The sequence below is a fragment of the Musca domestica genome, unplaced genomic scaffold, assembly GCF_030504385.1.
Source record: "Musca domestica strain aabys unplaced genomic scaffold, Musca_domestica.polishedcontigs.V.1.1 42, whole genome shotgun sequence".
In the NCBI taxonomy this organism is placed as follows: Eukaryota; Metazoa; Arthropoda; class Insecta; order Diptera; family Muscidae; genus Musca; species Musca domestica.
The window spans coordinates 2,363,101-2,377,492 of record NW_026712329.1 but is presented as its reverse complement, the minus strand read 5'-3'; the positions used below and the strand labels follow the sequence as shown (position 1 = coordinate 2,377,492).

The window sequence follows — 14,392 nt, the reverse complement described above, 5'->3', positions numbered from 1 at the left end:
AATTCACACTCAATGAACAAGATTATATTTTCTCTGTGTTGAACGAAATTTAATTCCTTTGCGATTCTGACTATGCATTGCAATGCATTGAGCACTTCCATACACATATGTATACATTCGTGTACATACATACATTACCCAATACAGATGCGGACATTTGTGATTGTGAGATAATATAATACAATAATTCACACTGAATCATAATAAATCAAAAAGAAGTTTTAATTAAAGTGTGAAAATTGTACCAGTGTTTTTTTTTTTTTTTTTGGTTTTGTATTTTTTAATAATATTATATTCCACAAATGCATAATAGCAACAATTGCAACAACTGTAAAAATGTGATATACATGTATATGTATGCAGGATTTTATAATAAAGTAGCAACAAAAGCAAATGGTAATGAAGCGTTCAATAATGTCAGAACATTAAAGTTTGTTGTTTATAGCATTTCTATGAAACGAAATGAAAGCAGGTAACACTGAGAAAAAGTGGGATTAGAAAAACAAAATCTATGGATCTATACCTTAGAATACCAACATTTTATCGAATAAATACAATTTTTATTTTTAAGCAAAAATGTCAAAGAAAAAATAAACCAGTAAAGAAAGTCCTAAAGTCGGGCGAGGCCGACTTTATGATACCCTACACCACTTTGCTAATTAAGTAGAGCTCGGCATAACAATTAAAAGATTTTATGGGAGAATTCAATCATACACGCTAGGATTATAATTATAATTTAAAGTTCAATGGACTATATATGCCGAAGCATTTGTATCTCTTAAATTCGGACTTGTATTGCCCATTTGGTACACAATTAATTTGAAATCGGATAAAGATATATATGGGAGCTATATCCAAATCTGAACAGATCTTGATAAAATTTGGCAAAGATATTTCTAAGCTGTATTTGATATGTTTCCCCGAATATCGTTGTTATGGAGTGCATATTACGGCTGTGGGTAAAAAATACAACAAATCGGATGAACAATATATATGGGAGCTATAGCTATATATGAACCGATCTTCACCAAATTCGACATACTACCTTCTAAACTCAATTCGGTCGTAAGTGCCAAATTTCATCCCATTTGTGCAAATATTAGACGTTTGATGCACAATAAAAGGCAAGTCGGACGAAGTTATATATGGGAGCTATATCCAAATCTGAACCGATCTCGATAAAATTTGGCATACTTATTTTCAGGCCTAATTTGGTTGAGAACTTAGATATAAAATCGGATGAAACATTAATATTTTTCCAAATTTAATAAAGTTACTTCTATGTTGAATCCGGTCGCATGTGCCAAATGTTATCCTATTTGGGCTTATATTACACATATAGTACACAATACACATCTGAACCGATTTCCTTACAATTTGGCGTTTTGATGATTTTTGCCACATTTTTAACGGATTTGTCCAGAAATTGGAATTTGTAGTTCGTAATGGGTCTTATCACGTGTGGCGAAACATTGTATGTATAGGTCCACGTTATTATATAGCCCATATATCGATACCTACCGATAGTCGGTATTTTGATGATTTTTGCAACATTTTCCTACTAATTTACCTAAAAATTGATATTTGTGGGTCATAATGGGTTCTAGCTCGTATGGCGAAACATTGTATGTATAGGTTTTGGTATAGCACCCATATAAAGGTACCTGCTGATATTCGATATCTTGATAAAAATTGCTATTTGTAGTTCATAATGGGTTCTAGCCCGGAGGCAAAACATTGAATATTTAGTTCCACGTTTTCCTATAGCGCACATATAACGATATTAACCGATATTCGGTATTTTGAAAATCCTAGTCACATTAACCGAACTTAATGTTTTTTACGTGTGTTGAGAGAAATATTGGAAATATGGAAGAGAATCTGATGCTCTTTTCGCATTTTATGAAAGTTACAATTATTCAAAATGTTTACCCTTTGTGGAGGAGGTACATGATGTAGTGATCTAATAGAAATATTGGGATTAACAAAGATCGAACAAAATTGGATGATTATTTCTTGTTCTATAGGGTTACCCATTTTCTGTGAACATTCCGAACTCGATGTAAGATTGACTAAAATATTAGGATGTACTAAGTTTGGATTAAATCGGATACTCCCTTCGAGAGTTATTATGCACATCATCCAAGCAGGCGGATGGACACCCCTAGATCTACTGAAACTATCCTGAAACGGATTTGGTCCACAGAGACATTGGGTCTAAAATCGTTATTTCAATGAGGAACTTTTTGGCCGAATCCAACGATATATACCCTCTGTAGACATATGGCTGAGATTATAAAAAGGCTGACCCTCCCTCAATTCAAAATAACAAAACTTTATTTTTGTTGAGTGCAGTTAATTAACATTCATTATAAACGAGATGAAAAAAACATTAAATTGTCACTATTAGTTAATTGTGGTTTTATAAAATAACATATATTTAAGAATATATATAGTTTTCCTTAATACAACACTTTTTTTTGTTCAGCACTCGCAATAAACCCTGACATCGTTTTAACGATGCCAACCAACCAACCAACAACAACAACTACAGTGACAACAATATATTATGAAAATATTTTTAATACAAATTTATTAAAAAATGGACTTCCATTAATGACATTAATGTTGGTTTGCACACACACAGGCGAACACATAATCGCACAATATAAACCACACTCTAAAGCATTTAATATGGTTTGCAGATAATTGGTTTAAAAAGTTCCGATTCAGGGTTATTGCGATTATATATTTCAACGGAAATACACAATAAAGGATTTTCATTACTAATGATTTGGAAGAATAGTGTTATTTTAATAGAATAAGGGAAGTATAAGGGTGGCAACGTTGAAAGTCCTCTGTTCAAGTACTGCAAAAATGTAAAAAAATACTAGGATAACCGTTTTTCCCTTTATGATATCGAAGAAAATAACAATATTAGTGGATTCTTGCAGGTTCTGGAACGGAACATACATTAATTAAATGGCTTAGAAAAGTCAGGTATGGGGAGTTGTGATTGTTATTACAGTGTTTGGAGCTGATGAAGAAATTGGACAAAAAGTAGGATAAGAATAGGATTAAGTTCAGAGCTTTTTAAACTTCCCATCGTTTAGAAATATAATCTTTATAAGTTATAAACTGCACTATGGAGCCGATGACATGTTTTTTAGGCAATAAACCATATTTTGAAGACAGCCGTTTGAATAAAAAACAAGTGAAAAAAACATTAAGTTCAGTCGGGCCGAACTTTTAATACACTCCATTTTAGGGTAAAGGAAACATTTTTATATGAAAGTATCTGAATTCAAGCGTGTTTCACTATAACTTCATATACTAGTTACACCTTTTGCATAATGCATTTAAACTTATCAAAAAACCATAAAGTGAGTGAAGTCGTTATATGGCCCATGCCAAAACCTCTATAGACAATTTTATACTTCAAAGATTGTCATCTATTAAATCTTCTAAAATACAAAATTTGAAACAATTATGTGAGTAAATGTAACTAGGATTATCAAAATACCAAATATCGGTGGGTATCGATATATGTGCGCTATAGCAAAACGTGGAACTAAATATTCAGTGTACGGCCACCGGGCTAGAACCCATTATGAACTGCAGATACCAACTTTTAGACACATCCGCAAAAAAAAAAGGCAAAAATCATCAAAATACCGAATATCGGGAAGTTATATGGTTATATTGACGGGAGCTAGAACCCATTATGACCCACAAATACCAATTTTTAGACAAATTCGTAAGAAAATGTGACAAAAATCATCAAAATACCGAATATCGGGAGGTACCTTTATATGGGGGCTATATCAAAACGTGGACCTATAAATATAATGTTTCGCCACACGAGCTAGAACCCATTATGACCCACAAATACCAATTTTTAGACAAATCCGTGAAAAGATGTGGTAAATATCATCCAAATACCGAATATCGGGAGGTACCTTTATATGGGGGCTATATTAAAACGTGGACCTATACATACAATGTTTCGCCACACGAGCTAGAACCCATTATGACCCACAAATACCAATTTTTTGACAAATCCGTAAGAAAATGTGACAAAAATCATTAAAATACCGAATATCGGGAGGTACCTTTATATGGGGGCTATATCAAAACGTGGACCTATGCATATAATGTTTCGCCACACGAGCTAGAACCCATTATGACCCACAAATACCAATTTTTAGACAAATCCGTGAAAAGATGTGGTAAAAATCATCAAAATACCAAATATCGGGAGGTATCTTTATATGGGGGTTATATTAAAACGTGGACCTATACATACAATGTTTCGCCACACGAGCTAGAACCCATTATGACCCACAAATACCAATTTTTTGACAAATCCGTGAAAAGATGTGGTAAAAATCGTCAAAACACCGAATATCGGGAAGTACCGTTATATGGGGCTATACCAAAACATGGACCGATATATCTCATTTTCAATACCAACCATCCTAGACACATTATAAATTGTTCTGCTAAATTTTGAAGTGCTACGTCAAATAATGTGGGCGGTACCGCGATTTCAACAGACAGATAGACGTCATTAAATCGACTTCGAATTTTATGCTGATTATGAATATATATACTTTATGGGGTCTACGACGAATATTTAGGGATGTTACAAACGGAATGACAAAGTTAAAGTTCCGAGGTGGAGGGTATAATAATTGCTTAAATTGTGTATTTGTTTGAAGTAAATAATGTCAACAATGATCTTTATTGAATGACCAATACGGCTTGAAATCGGATGAAGGAGGCTATTTCTTAATCTGACTCGTTTTCCAAAATTTAACGGAAATATGTTTATGCTGTAGTAACCTCTCCTACCAAATGTCATTGCTTTAGATAGTATATTATAACTTTGAAAAAAGTTATAATGGAATTGATTTGGTCCAAATATGGCAGAATTTAATTTTGTCGGAATTTTTTTGTATGATCCATGACTCAACCTACTTAGACAAAAATGCACGGATGGTGTAAATTTACACAAAAAAAAAAAAAAAATTGAGGGGAATATATATGGGAGCTATAGGTAAATCTGAACCAACTTCGATCAAATTTTCAAATCTGATTTCTCATACCGAATGCCATGTTATAGGGTTCATATTACGACTCTGAGGGACCTAAATCTTAAATCGGATGATAGTATATGTGGAAGCTATATCTATATTCCTGCCGATCGGAAAGAAATTAAATTTGGGAGCTCTACCTCGTCCCTGTGATTTTTGCATCAAAAACATGCCATTGGCCGGCCCCATAGTGCACTGGTTGGAATTTGAATTACGTACAAAAGTTGTATTACTCAGCACAAAAACAATGCTGCCATAAACTGTAATTACCGATATTATTTCTATTGATAAACGTTATCAACTTGACAACTTGAGCTTAAAATAGAGCACAATGTGTATTCCGAAACATATGGATTTGAAATGACATAATTTCAATGCTACGAACAAAGACAATTGTTACAAACAAATCTATGTATATAAGAGATAATGAAAAAATATATACAATTAAGGAGTATGAACCTTGAAAATGAATCAAGAAGTGTTATTCTTAGACCAACAAATTATGACACCAATGAAAAAATTGGAAATTATTATGGTTTTACTGGTCTGCAAAAATAAAATTACAACAAGTATCAGTCGATTTTGCCCACAGATGTAAACCCTCAATCTTGCGTTATGATTGTTCGAACTGTCGGGAAAGGTTCCGAAGGTGTGGGCCAATATTGTCCAATGTGTCAGATTTACACTATATCAACTACTTCCCTAACATTTTATGAGATATATGATAATTTTTGTTAAATTTTGGAATATGCCTATTTCATCTAATGCAGATAGAAACAAAATTAAAAAAATCGAATATTCCTTTTCAATGTTATGAGAAAAATTAAAATCAAAATATTGAACGTTTGTGGGGAAGGTACCAGAAGTTGGCCGATAAATTTCGTTGACTTGCATCGCAAGTTAAGAGAAGAATAAGTATAGAAAATTGAAACCCTTTGTGTGGGGGAGGGAGATACCAGAAGGGATGGACCGATATATTTCATATTCACACCAGATCCCCCCTTATGGGGGAGGTACCAGAGGAGTAGGCCGATATATATCACCTTAACAATAGATCTTGTACTAATAAAAATATTAATGTGTATGAAATTTACGGCGAATCGGGCTCTTATTCCGCTAGATATAATTATTTAAAAAAAAATGACCTCTTTCTGGGAGAGGTAACTGAAGGAAGCCAAAAAAAGCATTTTGGTGAGAATTTTCCAGAAAAAAAGTTATTCGTGATGAAATTGAAGCGTGATAGTGTGATTTCTAGAAAGCCACAAGTGGCTATCGTTATAGCACACCAGCATTTAAATGTGAATAAATCTTTTGTGGCTTGTACCATCGTTCGTTACCGTGATACTGGTAGCCTAGACCGACGTCAAGGAAGTGGACGGAAGAAAACAGCAACATTAGCAGAAATGGTTCGAAAAGTAAAGAAGCGACTTGATCGAAATCCGCGTCACAGAAGCCGAAAAATGGCTCGTAAGCTGAACATATCACAATATTCCATTAAAATATTGAAAAATAAGCTCGGGATAAAGCCGTTGAAATTCCAAAAAGTGCAAAAACATACAGCAAAACAGAAAGAAAATAGACCCAAAAGAGCTAAAGATTTGCTTCGCTTGGCAGAAAGTGACAAACTGCCAAATTTGGTTTTCTCCGATGAGAAAACATTCGTTGTCCAGCAGTTTATAAACGAACAAAACGATCGTGTTTACCTTCGGTTGACCACAGCCGATGGTCGTTCTCCGCTCGTATTAATCGACCGTGGCATTAGAATAAATGTCGAATATTATCGCAAAGCATTGGGCACGCAAACATTTTGGACGCACACTTTGGACATTCCAACAGGACTCAGCGCCATCGCACTCAGCACGCGTCACACAAGAATAGTTACAAAATTAGGTTCCACGCTCCATTTCCAGCGCACATTGGCCACCAACATCTCCGGATACCAATCCGTAGGACTATTGTGTCTTGAGTATTTTGGAAAGCAAGGTTGGCACTAACAAATACCAAAGTGTCGATCACCTCAAGCAAGCGCTTCACCGGGAATGAGCCATAATGCTGCAGAGCAAAATTCGGGCAGCGTGCTACGGTTTCATTGGCCGTTTGAAGGCCATAATTCATGCCAAAGGTGACCAATTCGAACAAATCTAAACTTATTCTAAAATCTGAGACTATATCCGACATTTTCTTGTTTTTTTTTTTTAAATTATGGCGTTTGACTTTGTTGCATTTTTATACCATGGGGGGCATGGGGGTATATTCAATTTGTCATTCCGTTTGTAACACCTCGAAATATATATTTTAGACCCCACAAAGTATATATATATTTTTGATCAGCATAAAATTCTATGTGATTTGATGTCCGTCCGTCTATCCGTCTGTGGAAATCACTCTAGCTTCCGAACGAAATGAAGTAGGTAGATAATATTTTACTCAAATGTGTATTCTGTCTGCAGGACTTTTGGTATTGAAAATGGGTCATGTAGGTCCACGTTTTGGTATAGCCCCCATGTAACGGTACCTTCCGATATCCGGTATTTTGACGAGTTTAGCTACATTATTCACTGAAATTGCTTCAAATATGGTATTTGAAGTTTGCAATGAATACTACAGCCTGAGACAGAAAATTGTCTGCGCAGGTCCACGTCTTTGTATAGCCCCCATATAACGGTACCTCCCGATATTCGGTATTTTGGTTAATTTAGCGACATTATTCACCGAAATTGTTTCAAATTTGTTATTTGAAGTTCGTAACGAATACTGCAGTCTTAGACAGAAAATTGTCTGTGCAGCTTCACGTCTTCGTATAGCCCCCATATAAAGGTACCTACCGATATTCGGTATTTTGATGATTTTAGCGGCATTATTCACCGGAATTTTTTCAAATTTGGTATTTAAAGTTCGTAATGCTACAGGCAATACAGAAGATTGTCTGTGCAGGTTCACGTCTTCGTATAGCCCCTATATAATTGTACCTGCCGATATTCTTTATATTAAATTAAATTCATAAGCCAAGCTAATTTCAAGATCAAACATCGTATTATAATCCATTTATTTGTACCGGTTAATGAAAGTTTCAATATCAAATTGATTTAATTTTTTAAAAGCGTCAAGCAATAAACAAGCTAAACACTGCAACAAGAACAGCTGATTGTCAATTTGTAGAGACTGTGAAAATAAAATTTATAAATTTATGTGAGTGTTTGTCTCCCTCACAACCGATCGTCAAATGACGAGGAAGAAGTGAACATACAACTTAAACACAATATCACAAACATTTTTGTTTTGTTAAATATGCGTTAATAGTTCATTTCGATTAACATAAAAACATACATACACATAACTAAACAATATGCCTTTAGCGGAAGCTTTGTTAAACCAAATGTGTTATTCTAATATGGGATGAACGAGAAAAATCACACGTCGTATAGCGCAGGGCAAAGAAGAGCCTATGGGGTGCACTTATGTACGGCCGTTTATGTAGGTTAAGTATGTGAAATACTCATTTGCGTATGTATGAGAATTTACTCAGGTACCGATGTTTTTTGCCTACTCAATACAATCTTATCACATGTTTGCCCAAAGGGGGGCTTTCAATGTATTTTTCTTTACCCTCAAGTGAGGGAAATAATTGAAATAACAGTAGGGGAATTCAAGTTATGGATATTATCATTTTTTACCGGATTTCTAATGAAAAAGTACGAAAATGATAAGATAGGTAATTTAAAGGAACATGTGATAGCATTTTACAGAAGATCTCAAAAAAGATGTTCCCCTATATATAATACATGCATATAGGGATGACTTCCAAAGATAGTTTCAATTATAGGGAAAACATGCAAAACAGCTCCGAAAACGTCTCAGAGAAGGAATGTTTTTCACAAAGTAAGCACTACCAAGCAGTTATTATTGCATATGACGAATTAATTTGAGAAAAGAAGAAAACTTTAGAAATGACCTTCTCATATTTAGGAGGTTTCAGAAGAGATATTCTATACATAAAATGCACCAGAAAAAACCTTCTCTTAACCTTCTCTTAAAACCTTAAGTTTTCGGTATACTTACTAAGAGATTTTAATATATAAAAACATTCTATACTATTTATATCCAGAAACTTCTGAAAACCTTTTCAACATCCAAAAAATCTCTCATATATAGAGGCATCGAAAGATATCTTATATAAAAAGCCTCAGAAAAGGTATGCCTTACATACACAAGATGAGTTTAGACTTTTCCTGTCCATAAAAATTCTGAAGACTTATTCTCTCAGAACTGCTCAATTTTACTTGCGAGTGAAAGATTTGCGCTTTACAGAAGTTTACTCGCGAGAACTCCTTTTAAACAACATGCTCGAAAGAGTTTAATTTGAAATTGAGCGGTTAACTATCCTACGCTTTGTTGATAGAGATTGGCGAAAATCCTATTAGATATTGTTACGTTTGTAGAATGGGTATGCACATGAAATTTATAAAAACAAGTTAAAAAGTATCAGTCGGTATTGCCGACAGATATATACCATCAGCCTACGTTAGATTATTTAAATATATTTTGGCTATTATTAAGATTATTCAAACGTTTGACCCTCTATGCTGCAGGTTCCGAAGAAATGGGTCAATATTGTCCATTTCGTATATTATGCCAAATCATAAAAACAGGTAAAATTATTGAAAATTGTGACACTATGTGGGTGAGGTGCCAGAAGGGGTTCAAATTGTTTGTATGTTTGAAATTTGCAGAGTTGGATGCTTATTTCGCTTTATTTGAGCGTTTTTTTTTCAAAATCTTGAATCTTGGGGGAGGTACCAGAAGAAATGGTTCGATCTATACAATCTTTATAACAGATCTTGTGTTGATAGAAATATTCAGATGTGCCAAGTCTAAATGGAATCGGATGTTAATTTGGCGTTTTATGAGCCACATGGGTATTCAAAATGTCGACATTTTGTGGGGGAGGTACCAGAAGGAGTTGACCGATATATTCCAAGTTAACACCAGATCTTAGGTTTATAGAAATATTGGGGTGTGTGAAATTTTAAGACGTTTGGTTCCTTACATCACATTTTATAAGAGTTATAATTATTCAAAATTTTGACCCTTTGTGGTGGAGGTACTTGATGGAGTGGACCGATATAGTCCATTTTCGCACCTGACCTAGCACTTACGCAAATATTAGGATTTGCAAATATTATTATTCGAGCAAAATCGGAACATCCTTTCTCTTTCTGTGCAGAAAATTTTTTTTTTGCAAATTTCGACCTTTTGTGGGGGAGGTACTTGATGGAGTGATCCGATATTGTCCAGTTTTGCACCTGACGTTGCGCTGTTACAAATATTAGGATTTGCAAAGATGGGGCAAAACCGGATCATTATTTCTCTTTCTGTGCAGAAAATATATTTTTTGAAAAATTCGACCTTTTGTGGGGGAGGTACCAGAAGGAGGGGACCGATATTGCCCATCTCCGAACTCGATCTAAGTTTGACAAAAATATTACGATGTACAAAGTTTGGACCAAATCGGGTACTCCCTTCGAGAGTTATCGTGCGCATCAGCCAGCCAAACAGGACGGACATCGCTAGATCGACTCCAAATGTCCTGAAACGGATTTGGTCCAAAGAGACCTAGGGTCTAAAACCGTTATTTCGACTAGGCACGTTTTGACCGTATCAAATGATATATACCCTCTGTAGCCATATGGCTGAGGGTATAAAAGCTGAAACAGTAGTAGGAAAACTAGAAGTATACTCGCTCTAATTCGAGAGTCCGAGAAAAATATCGTATACTCAATGTTTTTTTACTCAACGGCGTACTCCCACAGGATTTACTCCCGAATCGAACATGTATGAGCATTTCTCATTATATTGTTTACAAGCCTACAAAAGCATTGTGGTGGGAATTTTCCAGAAAAAAGTTATTCGTGATGGAATTCAAGCGTGATAGTGTGATTTCCTTATATTTGACTGGAAAACCACAAGTGGCTATCGTTAGAGCACACATGCATTTAAATGTGAATAAATCTTTTGTGTCTCTATTTGACCTCGTCGCGATGGCCGAAAATGGCTCGTGAGCTGAACATATCGCAATATTCCATTCGGCAAATATTGGAAATATTGGCTCGGGGTAAAGCCATTGCAATTCCAAAAAGCGCAAGAACTTACAGCGCAACAGAAAGAAAATATATTCAAAAGAGCTAAAGAGTTGCATTGCTTGGCCGAAAGTGGAGAACTGCCGAATTTGGTTTTCTCCGATGAGAAAACATTCGTTGTCCAGCAGTTTGTAAACAAACAAAATTATCGTGTTTACTTGCCAAAGAGGTCAGTTGAAAGTTTGGTCGCGATGGTCGCTCTCCGCTCGTACTAATCGACCGTGGTATCAGAATAAATGCCGAATATTATAGCGAAAATATTCTGGAGGGTGTATTCAAGCCTTGAGCACGCAAACATTTTGGCCGCAGACCTTGGACATTCCAACAGGACTCAGCACCATTACACTCAGCACGCACCACCCAAGAATGGTTACAAAATGAGGTTCCTCGCTTCATTTTCGGCGCACAATGGCCACCAAAATCTCCGGATACGAATCCGTTGGACTATTGTGTCTGGAGTATTTTGGAAAGCAAGGTTGGCACTAAAAAATACCAGTGTCGATCACCTCAAGCAAGCGCATCGCAATACAATTTAAAAAAAAAAAAATTAAAAATTATGGCGTTTGACTTAGTTGCAGTTTATTTATCTCACCCTGTATATATTATAAGACTTCTGGCTAATATAACAAATCGGGTTAAAGAAACACCGTTGAAGATATGTGAGCTATGTCTAAATCTGAACCGATCTTCACAAAATTTAATACACTTATTTCAAAGCTGTATCTGATATCTGAGACCAAAGATCATTGTTGTGGAATGCATATTACGCATGTAAGGGACTTTAAATCCAAAAGCGGATAAAACATATGTATAGGAGCTTTAGCTATATCTTAACCGATTTACGAAATTTGAAGTACTTGCTTCTAGACTGAATTCGGTACCAAACTTCAGGTCATTGGGACTTATATTGACCATATGGTGCACAATTAACCAGAAAATGGTTGAATATATATGGAAGCTATATCTAAATCTTATCCAATTATCACCAATTTTCAAAGGGTTCGTACTTGGGCCAAACAAATATTGTCTGCAAAATTTCATCTCAATCGGATGATAAATGTGACCTGCATTTTGTTCCCAAGAATCGACTCAGAAAGTGATTCTATGAATATCGTTTAAAAGTAACTAACACGCTTCCTTCTATCTGTTGCAAACAAATGCACAAAGACATAATACCCTTATCACTATACATGTATAAAGATCAATAAATGATAAAACCACGATTCGAAGAAGACTTGGTGGGCTATCAGAAAATGGATTTTTTTGAAAGAGTCGCGGGAGGGCACATTTTTTTTTTCCCGAAAAAAGTATTTTTTATGATCAGAAAATGCGCTCATATTCCAGCTTTTCGGGATTATAAATAACTGGAATGTAATTGAAAATTTCAAAAAATATTGACAGGGATAGTAATTTGACGTCTTCTGAAATACAAAGATCTCACACCAGACTTCTTTATATTTAGAATGCTTCAAAAGAGAGAAGATCGCCTGAGATTGTTGTGCTATTCTATAACTGGTTGACGACATTTGTCGACAAATTAACGAAATTTGTCGGTAAATTAGCGACGAAATGAAATATTCACAAAGACCTACCAAAGAAACAAGGTTGATAATTAATAGTTCTCTTGTTGTATGAAAGCTACAGATTTTTGTCGCTGCCATCAATAAAATTTTGAGAATCCCACTACTGAACAGTTCTTCCGATTTATAATGACATTTCTTTCCTTGATTCAGTGACTACCCCTAATTATTAATATGGGCGCAAATGTGGAAAATCCAAACACAAGTAAATACGATACAGACGGTACGCTGCGGTGCGGTCGGTAATGACGAGGCGATAAAAAATTATGGGAAACGATGGCGGGTGCTGCCACCGTAGAACATGAAATACTCATTGCCCGCTTTCTTTTGTGGCAGAAAAGAAACGAAGGCAAGTAAAAGAGACCAAAGCAACAGAAGAAGAAGAATACAAAAACAATAGCATGTGTTATAATTAAATATTGAGGTTAGGAAATGCAAAAATGTAACAAAATAAAAAATGACAATGCAAGGGAGAAGAAGAAGAAGAAGAAGAAGAAGAGACACATCTAAAATACAATGTACATCAAAACATAATCACGGCTAAATGACCTGAGGAAAGCAGAGACGACGGGTTGGTTTTATTTTCTGTGCTGTAAAAATGAAATCGAAAAATGTTTACTAACCTTAGAACCAATTTGGTTACCGCATTGGCCAGCTTGCAAATGAACGATTTCCCTCATGTTGTACTAAAGATTTTTTCCTCAAATTTATTTGGAAAATAAAAATTAATATTTTTTGGATTTTCTTCTTTCACAGCTAGGTACCTAGGTATGAAAGTGAATATTTGTACACTGTTGGGCACTTTTTACGACAAGAACAACAACAACGACGGCGACACTGTGAGCAACTCGACGGACGTTAACGACAACGTGTTAAATCGCACAATTTTCAGAATAGAACAGACCGATTTTTTGATTCGATAGACTTCTCCTATCCAGCTGAGGTATACGCACGAACGCACTTTCAGATACTGCTGGTCGCGTTTGACGACAACGAACACCGCACCACCGTTTTGTAACAACAATAACAATTAACAAATATAACTGAATTTGTACCGCGATATGAGGAGATACTCAGATACTGGCACTACTTTGGTCTGATAATGAGAGCACACTAACAAAAAAATTAGCTACACAGCTAGCTAGCATAGCAGCGTTGTCGGAACGTAAAATGAATGAATCGGTAAAATACAGCTGAGCGACAATGTAGTTATTGTTGTTTTCTGTTTGTGTACGCATGGATGTGTTTGCTTTAGTTCTGTTGGAGACGTTTCTTGTTGATGTCGCTGGTATTGTTGTTGTCATTGTTGATAACACGATGCCAACAAGTGGTGCTGGCCGCCGTGGTGGTGTGGTTATTTGAAAGAAGCAAGAATATTTAAAAACACACACACAAACATTGCTTACGAACCTGAATCTGTAAAATATATAAAAGAGAACTCAGAGGTAGTAAAAAATGCCAAGAGTGTGCTGAGAGAATTCTCGTTAGACCCATGCAAAGCGCAATGTGAAAAAAAATAGAACGCATTGTTTTGATGTCTTGTTGAAAATCACATGTTTCCCATTCCCCATAATCTTTA

The 14,392-nt window shown here is 35.4% G+C and overlaps 1 protein-coding gene across 2 annotated transcripts in view; it reads right to left on the bottom strand.

Moving 5' to 3' along the window:
* Positions 1-13,982, bottom strand: part of LOC101888171 (tubulin beta chain) — a 173,916-nt gene extending 159,934 nt beyond the window's left edge. Inside the window, exon 1 of one of the 2 annotated variants that reach the window (XM_059127048.1) lies at positions 13,437-13,982. In XM_059127048.1, the coding sequence (XP_058983031.1) occupies positions 13,437-13,493 (57 nt within the window). In that variant the 5' untranslated portion in view covers positions 13,494-13,982. The remainder of the gene's footprint in view (positions 1-13,436) is intronic. The other variant, XM_059127047.1, reaches the window with a different exon arrangement.
* Between the last annotated feature and the right edge of the window lie 410 nt (positions 13,983-14,392).